The sequence below is a fragment of the Halictus rubicundus genome, chromosome 4, assembly GCF_050948215.1.
Source record: "Halictus rubicundus isolate RS-2024b chromosome 4, iyHalRubi1_principal, whole genome shotgun sequence".
NCBI lineage: Eukaryota > Metazoa > Arthropoda > Insecta > Hymenoptera > Halictidae > Halictus > Halictus rubicundus.
Genome location: NC_135152.1, coordinates 1,589,640 through 1,604,367, shown reverse-complemented (window position 1 = coordinate 1,604,367; position 14,728 = coordinate 1,589,640). Strand labels below are relative to the sequence as shown.

The window sequence follows — 14,728 nt, the reverse complement described above, 5'->3', positions numbered from 1 at the left end:
CCGCTATATTACGATATATTGTATCCTGCGTGTCTCTTTATCAGGTTTTACTGTGTTTATATTCCACTGGTTATTGTTTCTCTTACTTGTTATTTCGATACTTTAACTATCCCTGGGTTCACCTCAGCCGGAGATGTTACGACCAGCGCCAACCGAAAATGTTGAGAGTCACAGTCATATATTGAAATGTAAGGCAAATAAAATATTTTATATTGCAGTATCTACACTGTTTTCCTGAATATAAAAATATTCAATATTACATAATACACCTACAAAACGATCAGAAGGCATCGAAATAATTGATTTTGTTTTTTTTTAACGACGATGCAATTTATACAAAATTCTGAAAAAATTCGGAAAAATTGTTTCAATAATATCTAACTACTGAATTTTTATAAAACTGGTATCTCTGAAACTTCAATTCGAAATGTGCACTTTCTCCAAATGGTTGGATATCCAATTATCCAATTTTCTTAAACGCGTTTGCATAATCTGGAAAATCTGTAAAAAATACGACCAATAAAAAATAAGACCAATAAACGTGGTCAACCGAAAACTTCGATATAAAATCAGCAATTTTATGCATTCGGATTTGTTTAAAAATCTGAAAAAATCTCAGTCGTGTATGATATTAGGTAGAATACTCATGAATTCTTTCGTAATTTTTTGTTGAGCATGGTACGACTAAAAATTAATTCAGTTTGGAGACACTTTTGACTTTTTTTAACAAAAAAAAGTATTTAAAAAATATAGAACATATTTCAGTATATTCCATTACACCCGATCTTTAAAAAAGATTTCTATATAGTTCAAATTTCGCATTGATATCTTTTATAGTTTAAAAGTTGTAGCGAAATGTGCGCCTCGCCGAACCGGGACTTGATTGCGCATCGTGAATTCGGTGGAACGCATCGAACAGTCGAGCAGGCAGCTCACACGGACAGAATAAAGGTACGCTTGCGTAGTAGAAGCAACGTAAGGAGACGACGATACGTGAGAGTGCCCCACCCCGGGGTGGGGGGCGGCGCACAGTGGTGCCAAATGGCCAAAAAGCGGCAAAAATCTGTAAAAACGAAACTATCCAACGAATTTGTTTGAAAATTTGTGGAGAGATTGCCACAGGCACAACGCTTACTTGGCAAAAAATTTTTGCAAAAAGTTGTTAACATTAAGTAATATGGGCTAATCGAAAATCCCTGTTTTCTGTCCATTTTTTATTTAGGAAAACATACAACAAATTCTTTAATAGATTTTGGTCTGGAACTAATCGTTTTGGCAAGGTGTAATATTGATCTAACCTTGAGCAAAAAATCATGAGACCCTTCGAGATGCTTTCGCCGCAATTTAAGTTTAAATATCAACTTTCGGAATTTGCGAGAATGAATCGCGCGGATGTCACGATTATTTGATGTTTCAGGTGAAATTTTTTAGGGATATATCATTTATAATGGAGGAAAAGGTGAAATAGTTAGTTAGAATTAATTGTTTAAATAAAAAAAATTTTTAAATAATTTCTTTATGTGGACTAACCTGAAGCCTCTTTGCGTTACGCTTATTTTATATTTATGGGGGAATACAAAAAATCCTTTGAATAGCTTCGATCTGGAACTAATCGTTTTGGCAAGTTATAATATTGATCTAGCTTTGTGCAAAATTTCATGAGATACTTCGAGATGCTTTCGCCGCAATTTAAGTTTAAATATCAACTTTCGGTATTTGCGAGAATGAATCGCGCGGAAGTCTCGATTATTTTATGTTTCAGGTGAAATTTTTAAGGGATACATATCAGATAATTAAAAAAAAGTGACATTCGTACATATAAAAAAATATTTAATAACAATTTTTTATGTTAAATAAACAGTTTTCGTTCACTGGACCACTGTCGCAAAAATGCAACAGGTATTTTTTGGTAGTGCTCCAATGAACCCTATAAAAATAATTTATGTAAGATAAACAAAATTGTTATTAAATATTTTTTTATACATAAAAAATTAATAAATCATATGCACTTCACATTTTTCTTTACTATTTAGAAATATTCCTAAAAAATTTCTCCTGGAACATCAAATAATCGTAACTTCCGCACGATTCATTCTTGGAAATTCTGAAAGTCGATATTTAAACTTAAATTGCGGCGAAAGCATCTCGAAGTATCTCATGAAATTTTGCACAAAGCTAGATCAATATTATAACTTGCCAAAACGATTAGTTCCAGATCGAAGCTATTCAAAGGATTTTTTGTATTCCTTCATAAATAAAAAATGAGCGTAACGCAAAGAGGCTTCAGGTTAATCCACATAAAGAAATTATTTCAAAATTTTTTTTATTTAAACAATTAATTCTATTTCACTTTTTCCTTCATTATAAATGATACATCCCTAAAAAATTTCACCTGAAACATTGTACGCGCGGTCAACGGGAATGGAGATACGTAGGAGTCTTGAGAGGAGAAAATACACTCGCGGTTGCAACTAAACGTATATTTAACAGAGACGATGACAATGGTGTACAGCACGCGAACACAAAGACGCGGACAACTTAATTAACAAACGCAGACCGAAGATACGAAGACTAGAACGCGGTATCTCGTGAGTTGAAAGTCGTCAGTAGCTCAAGAACGCTGTATTTTGACTGACTTTTGGAAAACGGCTGGTTGCCGTGTTCGCTGACGCCGGTGACGGTTACGCGCGTGACGACACGATGACGTCGGCGCTCCGCGGTGAGCGCCGTGTGTTTTGAGTCAGCGGCGGAGAGGAGACGTGACGGGAATGCCGGTGCTCGACTTTATTTTCGGTTGCTCGCTTGCATTGCCGATACAAACATCAAATAATCGTGACATCCGCGCGATTCATTCTCGCAAATTCCGAAAGTTGATATTTAAACTTAAATTGCGGCGAAAGCATCTCGAAGGGTCTCATGATTTTTTGCTCAAGGTTAGATCAATATTACACCTTGCCAATACGATTAGTTCCAGACCAAAATCTATTAAAGAATTTGTTGTATGGTTTCCTAAATAAAAAATGGACAGAAAACAGGGATTTTCGATTAGCCCATATTACTTAATGTTAACAACTTTTTGCAAAAATTTTTTTGCCAAATAAACGTTGTACCTGTGGCAATCTCTCCACAAATTTTCAAACAAATTCGTTGGATAGTTTCGTTTGTACAGATTTTTTGCCGCTTTTTGGCCATTTGGCACCACTGTGCGGCGTCGCGCGATTCTGGCATCATGACTGAACGAGTCTGATCGAGCTCGATGAATGCGGTATAGTTCGTACGTGTCGTACTGTTGCGTTCGTCGTTTATTTTCTCACTACAAACGCGAAAGAAAATAATACAACTACGTTCTCAGTCAGCAGTGAAATAGATTGACATCTTGCAAAAAAGATCAACTACATAATTATTGATTAATTAATTCTTAACTCTTTCGAATTTCACAATTAATATTAATTGATATTTTGCATGATTCTTTAAAGCTAAATTGTATGTTGTTTAAATGAAATATACATGAAAATATATAGTAAATTTCAATTTAATTTCTTTTTCATGTTCAGTTTCAAAATGTATTCAAAATGGTTGCGTATTAATAGTGTTAAAAAATTGTAGAATTGGGAATAATAATTATACGTATGGAGAAATGTTATTTACGTTCAAGATTTATTCTATAATTTGGAAACGTGGTATCTATATTTATTAATATTGTACTGATAAAGATAATTGTAGATATATAACATAATGACATCAAATAAAAAATTATAATTTGAACATATAGTCATAGCATCAGATATGTAGATGTACATAACTCGTCAATCATTTGTATTTGACCAGATTTGATCATTTTTGTAGATCTAGTTCCAACATTTATCGTTCGTCAGCGTAGAAAACCAGTTGTGTGGGGATTTTTATGGCGAAACGCGGGTCCTCCACGATTCGTGGGGACCGTAGAGACGAAACTCGCAGCAAGCGAGTTCTCGGGGTCACCAGTGGCCAAGGCCACACGTTCTCGGACGAGAACGTTCGCAATGCAATCGTCCAAGATGGACTCGCCACGTGGTCGCGGCGGAAAAAGAGGTTACGTTCGCGCGGCCCACACCGCGCAAGTAACACACACGGGAGAACGGTAACGTCAACAGTATTTATTGAGAGCACGGGCGGTCGGTCGCGATCTTCGACAAGAATCGCGACGATACACAGCATCGACCGGCACGGCAAAATATAATCGTTTAGGAAGCAGCTATGTGGCACGTCTAACTCGTACTATGGACAAACGTCGAGAGAGCGAATCGACGACGAACGCGACTCGTCCCAAGAGTATGCAACACGTCGCAGGCGCACAAACGCGCAACACACGCGCCACCGTGCCGCCGCCCCACAGTTGTTTACATGTGAGACTCGAAACCCCATATGGTGATTGGTCTACTCCTATACCTCGTCTGTGCCACAATCTACGCTTGCAGTTTCCTCCAATCCCACTTCGACAGTCCTTCTACTTAGGCGCCACCTGATGAGCTCCAGCTCAACTAAACTTGTCACATTTTTTGCTCTATATTATCGATATCATGAATTCTGACGCTAGAAAGCCATGCCGAAACGGGAAATAAGTTTTCGCCTTTATTTCGCAACAGAATCAAGACAAATTATAGCTCAATTTGTAGCTGGAGATATTTTCCAATGCGGGCTGGTCTCGACATCATCCAGAAAACTCATCCAATGGCATAAAAATGCTTGAATTCCACGGCACGTGCATCGTCAATGTTTGGCCTACTTCTAACGCTCATATTTCTAAATATCTCCATAATCACGTCAGCTCATGACCAGCCCGCATTAGATTGAACCTTCCTCTTTCGAATGAGCCCTTTACCAGCGACAAAATATTCCTTTTTAAGGACGAAAACTTGATCCCCGTAAAACCATATTTTGTCGGTAATGTAGTCACTCTACTTTTGGCGCTCCGGGCCCTTAAGAATAATATTAATTGTAATGATACGTATTTTATTTTTTTCCAAATTTGTAGTTGCCAACTCTAGTTGTAAAAAATGGAAAATCCGGAAAAATTCGAACAACCTGAATATTAATTTAATAATGAGCTATTGTCACCAACACTATCTTAAATTTTTTCATATATTTAGCTACTGTTATTATTAATTAAAAAAATTTTTCTTTCATGAATAAATATTTTTTCCACCTCAGCACCATAAGATTTTTACTAGATGACTTTAAAAACACATTAGAACTATTTTTAAATAATTTTACTCGAAAACATTCTAGTTTACTCTTTATTTCACCCTTCTACTAATTTTTTATGTGCTGCATTGCAGCTCTGTTTAACACTCTTTTACAACTCAATACCATGGTACCATCCATATTCAAGGAAGAACAATTTTTTGCGACGATCATTGAAAAAATAAAAGTGTTTCCTTCATTTCAGTCCTTTAGTGCGTTGGTGACGTAGCGCCCAGCACACCTACCTGTGTTCTGTGTCACATCTGGAGTTTTATGGTACGCTAACAATTGCTATTGAGTCGCAAGCCAGACCATACAAGCGAATGCATCCACAACTTCCAGAGACCTGCCGCCAAACTAATTAAAGGAAGGCTAGACATGCAGTGTGTACTAAACTCCTGAAAAGAGGCGGATTCCAGTCGCTCGTGTTATAAACCTCATTCGATACTTCATCGAAAGGGTGATCTTACATATTTCTGTAACAGTTCCAAGTGCATGCACTTTGTTCACTCTTGTAATGATACACTCTTTGTAATAATTAAATTCAATTAAATATTAAGTAAATATTTCACGCTGCTAACGGCCCTCGCAGAGTTGGGCATTATTTGGGATAAAAACTTATTTAAATAAAAATTTGAATAAAAGATACTTTATCTTTATTTGTTATTTGAAGTTCGAATAAAAAAAAAGCATCTTTATTGGACGAGTGTCGGATAAATAATTTTATTCGACGAGAATTTATCCGACGAATAAAGATAATTTTTTATTCGAAGCGGATTTATTCGAACTTCGAATAATTTTTTCATCTTTTATCTGTATCTTTTATTCGAAGGCTTCGAATAAATCTTCGAATAACTTTTGCCGAGCGCCGAGCTTCAAAGACCCAGCGAGGACAGAGGACATACAATGTAACCGAATGGAGAATCGCGCATGTTTGAAAGTTCAAAGTTTTAGATTTTTCAATATATCCTCACGAAATTGTGACGAGAGAATGGAGGGGATTTTCCTGATGAAAATAAGGTCAAATTCGAGTGTAATCGGACAAGTTTCACTGATACGTAATGTTACGATAAAAATTACAATCTCATTAAAGACAGTCCAAATGATGTCGTGTTTGGACTCATTTTCCAATTCCATAACGCTATTTCCGAGCGCTTCAAGTACCTACAACTCGAAACTTCAAACTGTTATATCTCATCATGGAAGTATCTGACAAAAAAATGTTTCAGACAAAATTGACTTGTTTGTTCCGGTAGAATCTAAATATGTAACATTTTATAGGGGGTTCCATTTAAAATTACAAAGTTACCTCCCCTCCCCCGTTAAGGGGGAAGGGAGGCCACTTCACGTTTATGTAGTCAGAAAGGCCCTTCAGTTCCATGCAATTTAAGACTAAGAACTTTAAAATCAATGGCATAGTTTTCGAGATATTGAGTTGATCAGAGTTATGTGGGCCACCCTGTATATACTACTTTGACAAAATTAGAAAATAAAACTTATGTGGCGTGTGTAATGTCGTACAAAGCAGTTTCAGATGAATGATAATGTGTTCAGGAACTGTTACAGAAATATGTAAGATCACCCTGTCGATGAAGTATCGAATGCGGTTTATGACACGAGCGACTGGAATCCACCTCTTTTGAGGAGTTTAGTACACACTGCATGTCTAGCCTTCCTTTAATTAGTTTTGGAGGCAGGTCTCTGGAAGTTGTGGATGCATTCGCTTGTATGGTCTGGCTTGCGACTCAATAGGGATTGTTAGCGTACCATAAAACTCCAGATGTGACACAGAACACAGGTATGTGTGCTGGGCGCTACGTCACCAACGCACTAAAGGACTGAAATGAAGGAAACACTTTTGTTTTTTCAATGATCGACGCAAAAAATTGTTCTTCCTTGAATATGGATGGTACCATGGTATTGAGTTGTAAAAGAGTGTTAAACAGTGCTGCAATGCAGCCCATAAAAAATTAGTAGAAGGGTGAAATAAAGAGTAAACTAGAATGTTTTCGAGTAAAATTATTTAAAAATAGTTCTAATGTGTTTTTAAAGTCATCTAGTAAAAATCTTATGGTGCTGAGGTGGAAAAAATATTTATTCATGAAAGAAAAATTTTTTTAATTAATAATAACAGTAGCTAAATATATGAAAAAATTTAAGATAGTGTTGATGACAATAGCTCATTATTAAATTAATATTCAGGTTGGTCGCTTTTAAACTTCGATATGAGATCTGTATTTGTTCGAATTTTTCCGGATTTTCCATTTTTTACAACTAAAGTTTGCAACTACAAACTTGGAAAAAAATAAAATACGTATCATTACAATTAATATTATTCTTAATTTATATTAATTAGGGATTTTGTACACAAGATTTACATGTTAGTTACATATTTCATATAAAACAATTAAGCTGTACGTTCTAATCCTGGTTAAAAAAATAATGTGCGTTCAGTTTTATCACAGACGAGGTATAGGAGTAGACCAATCACCCAATGTATTTTTCTGTCTCACGCTCGGGGGGCTCTAGAGCCCCCGTACCATTCCGTGTCACATGCTACCGTATCATCCAGAACTAATATTGTGGAACCAATATTCTACAATGGCGCTGTTGCTGATAGAATTTTAAATCTCATGTCGAGTATTCTAGGACTATATGATAAATGAAACAAAATAATGTTGTTTCCTTTTCATTCCATTACGCCTATTACGCGAGTGCATCGAAGGAGACGTAATGTAATAATAATAATAACGCAACGTCTCCGGCTGAGAATATTTTGGTCCCAGATCGAATCCCGCATGGAATGATTTTTTTCGTTAAACACTTTTTTCTTGCTCTTTCTACTACATCAGTCTTCTTCCCTGTGCAATTACAATTACAACAGTGTAATAACATAATAATAAGAAATTAAATTAGTTCAATATTAGCCAAAAGTAAGAACGTAGTTTAAATTTAATTTAAAAAAATACGACATTTATATCACCAATTTCATTTGACTATTTAATTGCTACCTATTCAATCTACTTCTAATATTGCTTTTCATTTGCAGCATATGTATTCTAATAAATTTAATTATTTGAGATTGAAGAAAGATTGAACAACAATATTTATAATAAGTAGTTTTGAACATTATGTAAGCATAATTAAATTTAAAAAACGAAAAGAATTATTTAAAAATACAAAATTAAGCCCGATTCTTTTTAATTTTTTCAGTTTAAATTTCACTTTGGTATCTTTTTTAGTTCAAAAGTTATAGCACAATGTGCAACCGGAAATCGAATGCATAGCGCATTCCAGACAGAGTTGGGCACTATTTAGATAAAAAATTATTTAAATAACGATTCGAATAAAACATTTTATATTTTATCTTTATTCGTTGTTCGAAGGTTCGAATAAAAAAAGTATTTTTGTCGAATAAATAATTTTATTCGACGAAAATTTATCGGACGAATAAAGACAACTTTTTTATTCGAAGCGGATTTATTTGAACTTGGAATAAATTTTCATTTTTTATCTGTATCTTTTATTCAAAGACTTCGAATAAATCTTCGAATAACTTTTGCCAGCTCGAATAAACGGCGACGAGGTCCGACGAACGCCGATCTTCAAAGACCCAGCGACTGACAAACGGCACACAATGTAAGCAGATGGAGAATCGCGCAGGAATGAAAGTTCAAACTTTTAGATTTTTCAATATACCACCATAAAATTGCGATGAGTGAATTGAGGGGCTTTTCCTGGTGAAAATGAGTCCAAACTCGAGTGTAATCGAACAATTTTATTGATACGTAATGTTACGATAAAAATTACAATCTTATTGAAGATAGTCCAAATGATGTCGTGTTTGGATTCGTTTTGATCGGGACAAGCTCCACAACTCATTCGTATTAACAATATTATTCTGATTAAAAACATAAAAGCATAAATTGCCAATAATGCAGGATTCTCCATCTGCTTACATTGTAGGCTGTTGGTCGGTCGATGGTCTTTGAAGTTCCGAGCTCGTAGAGTCGCGAGATATCGGTGTGAAACAACACCAATCCAATTGCAAAACTTCATTGTTTTTCATGATTTTTTTATGGGACTTGCGCCAACTAATTCGTGGCATTCTTCTGATTAAAATGACACTAAACACGGTACAAATTGGGACTGTATTTAGCATTTTTATCCGTAGATTTATTCGAAGGCTTCGAATAAATCTTCGGATAACTTTTGCCAGCTCGACGAATAAACGGCGACGACGGCCGACGAGGACCGACGAGCGTCGAACGTCGAAGACCCAGCGACTGCCAAACGGCATACAATGTAAGCGGATGGAGAATCGTGCATTATTGGCAATTTATGGTTGTATGTTTTTAATCAGAACAATATTTTAAGACGAATAGGTTGTAGAGCTTGTTCCGATCGAAATGAGTCCAAACACGACATCATTTGGACTGTCTTTAATGAGATTGTAATTTTTATCGTACCATTACGTATCAGTGAAACTTGTTCGATTACACTCGAATTTGATCTCATTTTCATCAGGAAAATCCCCTCCATTCGCTCGTCACAATTTTATGAGGATATGTTGAAAAATCTAAAAGTTTAAACTTTCATTCGTGCGCCATTCTCCATCCGCTTACATTGTATTCCGTTTGGCAGTCGCTGGGTCTTCCACGTTCGGCGCTCGTCGGTCCTCGTCGGCCGTCGTCGCCGTTTATTCGTCGGCTGGCAAAAGTTATCCGAAGATTTATTCGAAGCCTTCGAATAAATCTACGGATAAAAATGCTAAATACAGTCCAATTTGTACCGTGTTTAGTGTCATTTTAATCAGAAGAATGCCACGAATTAGTTGGCGCAAGTCCCATAAAAAAATCATGAAAAACAATGAAGTTTTGCAATTGGATTGGCAGTTGTTTCACACCGATATCTCGCGGCTCTGCGAGCTCGGAACTTCAAAGACCAGCGACCGACCAACAGCCTACAATGTAAGCAGATGGGGAATCGAGCATTACTGGCAATTTATGCTTGTATGTTTTTAATCAGAACAATATTGTTAAGACGAATGAGTTGTAGAGCTTGTTCCGATCAAAATGAGTCCAAACGCGACATCATTTGGACTGTCTTTAATGAGATTGTAATTTTTATCGTAACATTACGTATCAGTGAAACTTGTTCGATTACACTCGAAATTCACCTCATTTTCATCAGAAAAATCCCCTCCATTCACTCGTCACAATTTTATGAGGATATATTGAAAAATCTAAAAGTTTAAACTTTCATACGTGCGCGATTCTCCATCCGCTTACATTGTATGTCGTCTGTCGTCGCTGGGTCTTTGAAGCTCGGCACTCGGCAAAAGTTATTCGAGCATTTATTTGAAGCCTTCGAAAAAAGATACAGATGAAAGATGAAAAAATTTCTCGTAGTTTGAATAAATCCGCTTCGAATAAAAAAAATTATCTTTATTCGTCGGATAAATTCTCGTCGAAGAAAATTATTTATCTGATACTCGTCGAATAAAGATACTTTTTTTATTCGAACCTTGGAATAACGAATAGAGATAAAGTATCTTTTACTCGAATCGTTATTTAAATAATTTTCTATCTAAATAATGCCCAACTCTGGCCACAGGTGCCTTTTGGAAGGACAGCCCACCTGTTATCTAAACATTCTTTTAAAGTCCTTTTTTTACAGTCGCAGAGGAAGAAACGCTCTGTATTTTGGATTTCAAGTAATTGTAGACACTTGTATGATTCTGTTATATATACTACTTTGATAAAATTAGAAAATAAAAATTATGTGGCGTGTGTAATGTCGTACAAAGCAGTTTCAGATGAATGATAATGTGTTCAGGAACTGTTACAGAAATATGTAAGATCACCCTGTCGATGAAGTATCGAATGCGGTTTATGACACGAGCGACTGGAATCCACCTCTTTTGAGGAGTTTAGTACACACCGCATGTCTAGCCTTCCTTTAATTAGTTTTGGAGGCAGGTCTCTGGATGTTGTGGATGCATTCGTTTGTATGGTCTGGCTTGCGACTCAAGCATACCATAAAACTCCAGATGTGACACAGAACACAGGTAGGTGTGCTGGGCGCTACGTCACCAACGCACTAAAGGACTGAAATGAAGGAAACACTTTTATTTTTTCAATGATCGTCGCAAAAAATTGTTCTTCCTTGAATATGGATGGTACCATGGTATTGGGTTGTAAAGGGGTGTTAAACAGAGCTGCAATGCAGCCCATAAAAAATTAGTAGAACTGTGAAATAAAGAGTAAACTAGAATGTTTTCGACTAAAATTTTTAAAAAATAGTTCTAATATGTTTTTAAAGTCATCTAGTAAAAATCTTATGGTGCTGAGGTGGAAAAAATATTTATTCATGAAAGAAAATTTTTTTTAATTAATAATAACAGTAGCTAAATATATGAACAAATTTAAGATAGTGTTGATGACAATAGCTCATTATTAAATTAATTATCAGGGTGGTTGCTTTTAAACTTCGATATGAAATCTGTATTTGTTCGAATCTTTCCGGGTTTTCCATTTTTTACAACTAGAGTTTGCAACTACAAAATTGGAAAAAAATAAAATACGTATCATTACAATTAATATTATTCTTAATTTATATTAATTAGAGATTTTGTACACAAGATTTACATGTTAGTTAAATATTTCATATACAACAATTAAGCTGTACGTTCTAATCCTGGTTAAAAAAATAATGTGCGTTCAGTTTTATGCTAAAAGACTGACCGGTTCTGTGCCATGCTAAAAGACTGACCGGTTCTGTTCCAGGAAAGACTGACCGGTTCTGTGCCATGCTAAGGCTGAGCAGATGTCAGCACTATATCGGGAACGCCGAAAACCCGGCCGTGAGCACTCTCATTCCTCTCTGTATGTACATAACTCGTCATCATTTGTATTTGACCAGATTTGATCATTTTTGTGGATCTAGTTCCAACATTTATCGTTCGTCAGCCTAGAGGGCGTAAGATAACCAGTTGTTTACATGTGAGACACGATATCCCATATGGTGATTGGTCTACTCCTATACCTCGTCTGTGGTTTTATGCTAAAAGACTGACCGGTTCTGTTCCAGGAAAGACTGACCGGTTCTGTGCCATGCTAAAGCGGCGATGTTACGAAAGTGGAAACGCCGAAACCCCGGGCGTGAGCACTCTCATTCCTCTCTGCTAGTATATATATATATCAGTGACGAAACCCCATATGGTGATTGGTCTACTCCTATTCCTCGCTATGCAGTAACGTATGTATACAAACCACAGATAACCAAGATCTAAAAAATATTATGTGTATTGAATGAGATAGAGATATTCAGAAAAACTTTCGCAAATATCAATTTCAGCAATGATTACATTTTATTTTTGATTGTGTACTTCTTTATCGACGTTGTCCTATCCTTATGGTATATCTGTGAAAATAATAACTTTAAATGTACATATGCTAAAAAGCTGATGTATTAAAAATATATTTCTCTTCTATTATAAATAGAAATCTCTCGAATGGAAATAAAATATTAATAAATCCATGATTAATATTGTTAACGATTGTACGTTACTGTAATGTAGTAAACATGAATCATCTTTATCTAGAATGTAGAATGTAAATAAAAAGATAATTTTTAAATTTGTAAATATAAATCGTTATGCTTAATACAGTAAACAATAATCAGACAGTTTTGTGTTGCGACTAACGTAGTCAACACAACCAATTCAGAATACAGTTGTATACACTATACACGTATGATCTCTATCCCGTTTGTGATTGACGTTTTTATTCAACTAAGCGTTTTCTGAAGGTAAAGGATAATAATGGGTTAAATTACTGATATTTAGATAGGAGTGTATCGAACATGAAACTATTATTAAATGAAGCAATAACGTTCGAAGAAATTTTAGTAAAATTAGAAAAATACACAATATACTATATGAGAAAAAAACGTAGATACATAGAGTGAAGTTACGAGTCTACATTTCTGTTTTGACTGTGTAACAGTAACGCGACGAGGGCAAAGAAGAAGGAGAGAGAGAGAGAGAGAGAGAGAGAGAGAGAGAGAGAGAGAGAGAGAGAATAAAAGATTGGATAAACGAGAAGGGATTAAAAAAAGATGGCCGTCGCGAAACATATGACAATGAACGGCGGACGACTGTCACGACAGAAAAAAAGTTTGACGGAAGGTGTTTCGCGGTATCGTTGATTTTCATGTTCGCGTAGAGTGTTGTGATATTTTACATTGGGGATCGTGGCTACAAAAGTCAGTGATCCTGTGAGCAAAGGAGCCATGACTACGTGTAGAGAATGGGCTCAATTGCATCGGTGCTGCAGTGGCATTGCTCGGAGTGCACTCTGATAAATCCAACAGAGAGCACGCGATGCACCAGGTGCGGCCTAACTCGACTTAGAAGCGATGAGAAGGCAAACTTCAGACTCAACCTAAACTTTGGGTCTGAAGAAATTCCAAAACAAGAAGGAGACGGAACTAAAAGAAAGAAGAGAGAAGCTGATTCATTCTCGGTATCCGTCCCGCCAACACCTCTACCAAGGCTTCGTCTGGATAACCTAACAGTAGACAACACACGTCCGGTAACTCGTCAACACATCGAAACAGATCTCACACATTCACACCGGTGAGAAAATTTTCAATTTACCACCACTCTATCCCCTTCATTTATCTTCTTAACAGATCCTCATATGTTTGTTTATATACAGTTCGTCGAACTTACACATTCAAAGTTTTTTATGATATTTAATTCGTTCCTATATTTCTGTTTTATATTATAAACGTCACGACCCAATTCATTAACTCATTTTTTGGATGAAATACTTCATAATATGCATTTCAATCTTTCTTTTTTCTTTAGGTCAGCTTATTTGTAGGGATAAGTGCTTACAAAAATTATACGCAATCCATTTTTAAATTTTATTTACGAGCATCCTCTTACAATTCAAACTTTTCTATATTTACATATTCGAGTATGCTATTCTATAATAATTTCTAAGGGATATTGTTATCACTTCATAACTTATAAAAAAAAAAGATAATTTATATTATCAAACAAACCAAGTTAATTTGTCCTTTATAGAATTTAAAGACTCTACAATATTACATTGTAGAGAAAGTTATAGTCAATGCATATGAAGAAAATGTGTTTAAAGTATTGATATAGCAATCATCTGTTCAATTCAATCACAATGTATCTAATCGCAGAGGCGTTAGGGTAGTGGAAAAAGTTTGTGCAAATTTAAAGTACAAATATTAGAACATTTAAACTTGTTTAGAAAACATAATGTTATTTCAATGTTAGTGTATATGCTTATACATTCTATTCATATAAATTGGTATAAAAATGTTTAGTTTTACTATATGAATATGAAGCAAATAATACATTGAGATAAAATGTAGACTATGTATAAGAAAGATATGATAAAACTTCTCATTTTCCATTGTTTATTTTTTAACAAGTTAGAAAAGTATCATGAAATTATGTATT

At 35.4% G+C, this 14,728-nt stretch overlaps 1 protein-coding gene and 1 long non-coding RNA gene across 3 annotated transcripts in view; both read left to right on the top strand.

The window, feature by feature from the left end:
* Positions 1-1,337: 1,337 nt before the first annotated feature.
* LOC143353846 (uncharacterized) lies at positions 1,338-1,876 on the top strand. Its single transcript, XR_013082216.1, has 2 exons — positions 1,338-1,417; positions 1,763-1,876. It is a non-coding gene; the product is annotated as an uncharacterized LOC143353846 (long non-coding RNA).
* An 11,076-nt stretch (positions 1,877-12,952) lies between these two features.
* Positions 12,953-14,728, top strand: part of LOC143353106 (calpain-D) — a 51,411-nt gene continuing 49,635 nt past the window's right edge. For both annotated transcript variants that reach the window (XM_076786169.1, XM_076786167.1), the window contains exon 1: positions 12,953-13,864. In XM_076786169.1, the coding sequence (XP_076642284.1) occupies positions 13,536-13,864 (329 nt within the window). In that variant the 5' untranslated portion in view covers positions 12,953-13,535. The remainder of the gene's footprint in view (positions 13,865-14,728) is intronic.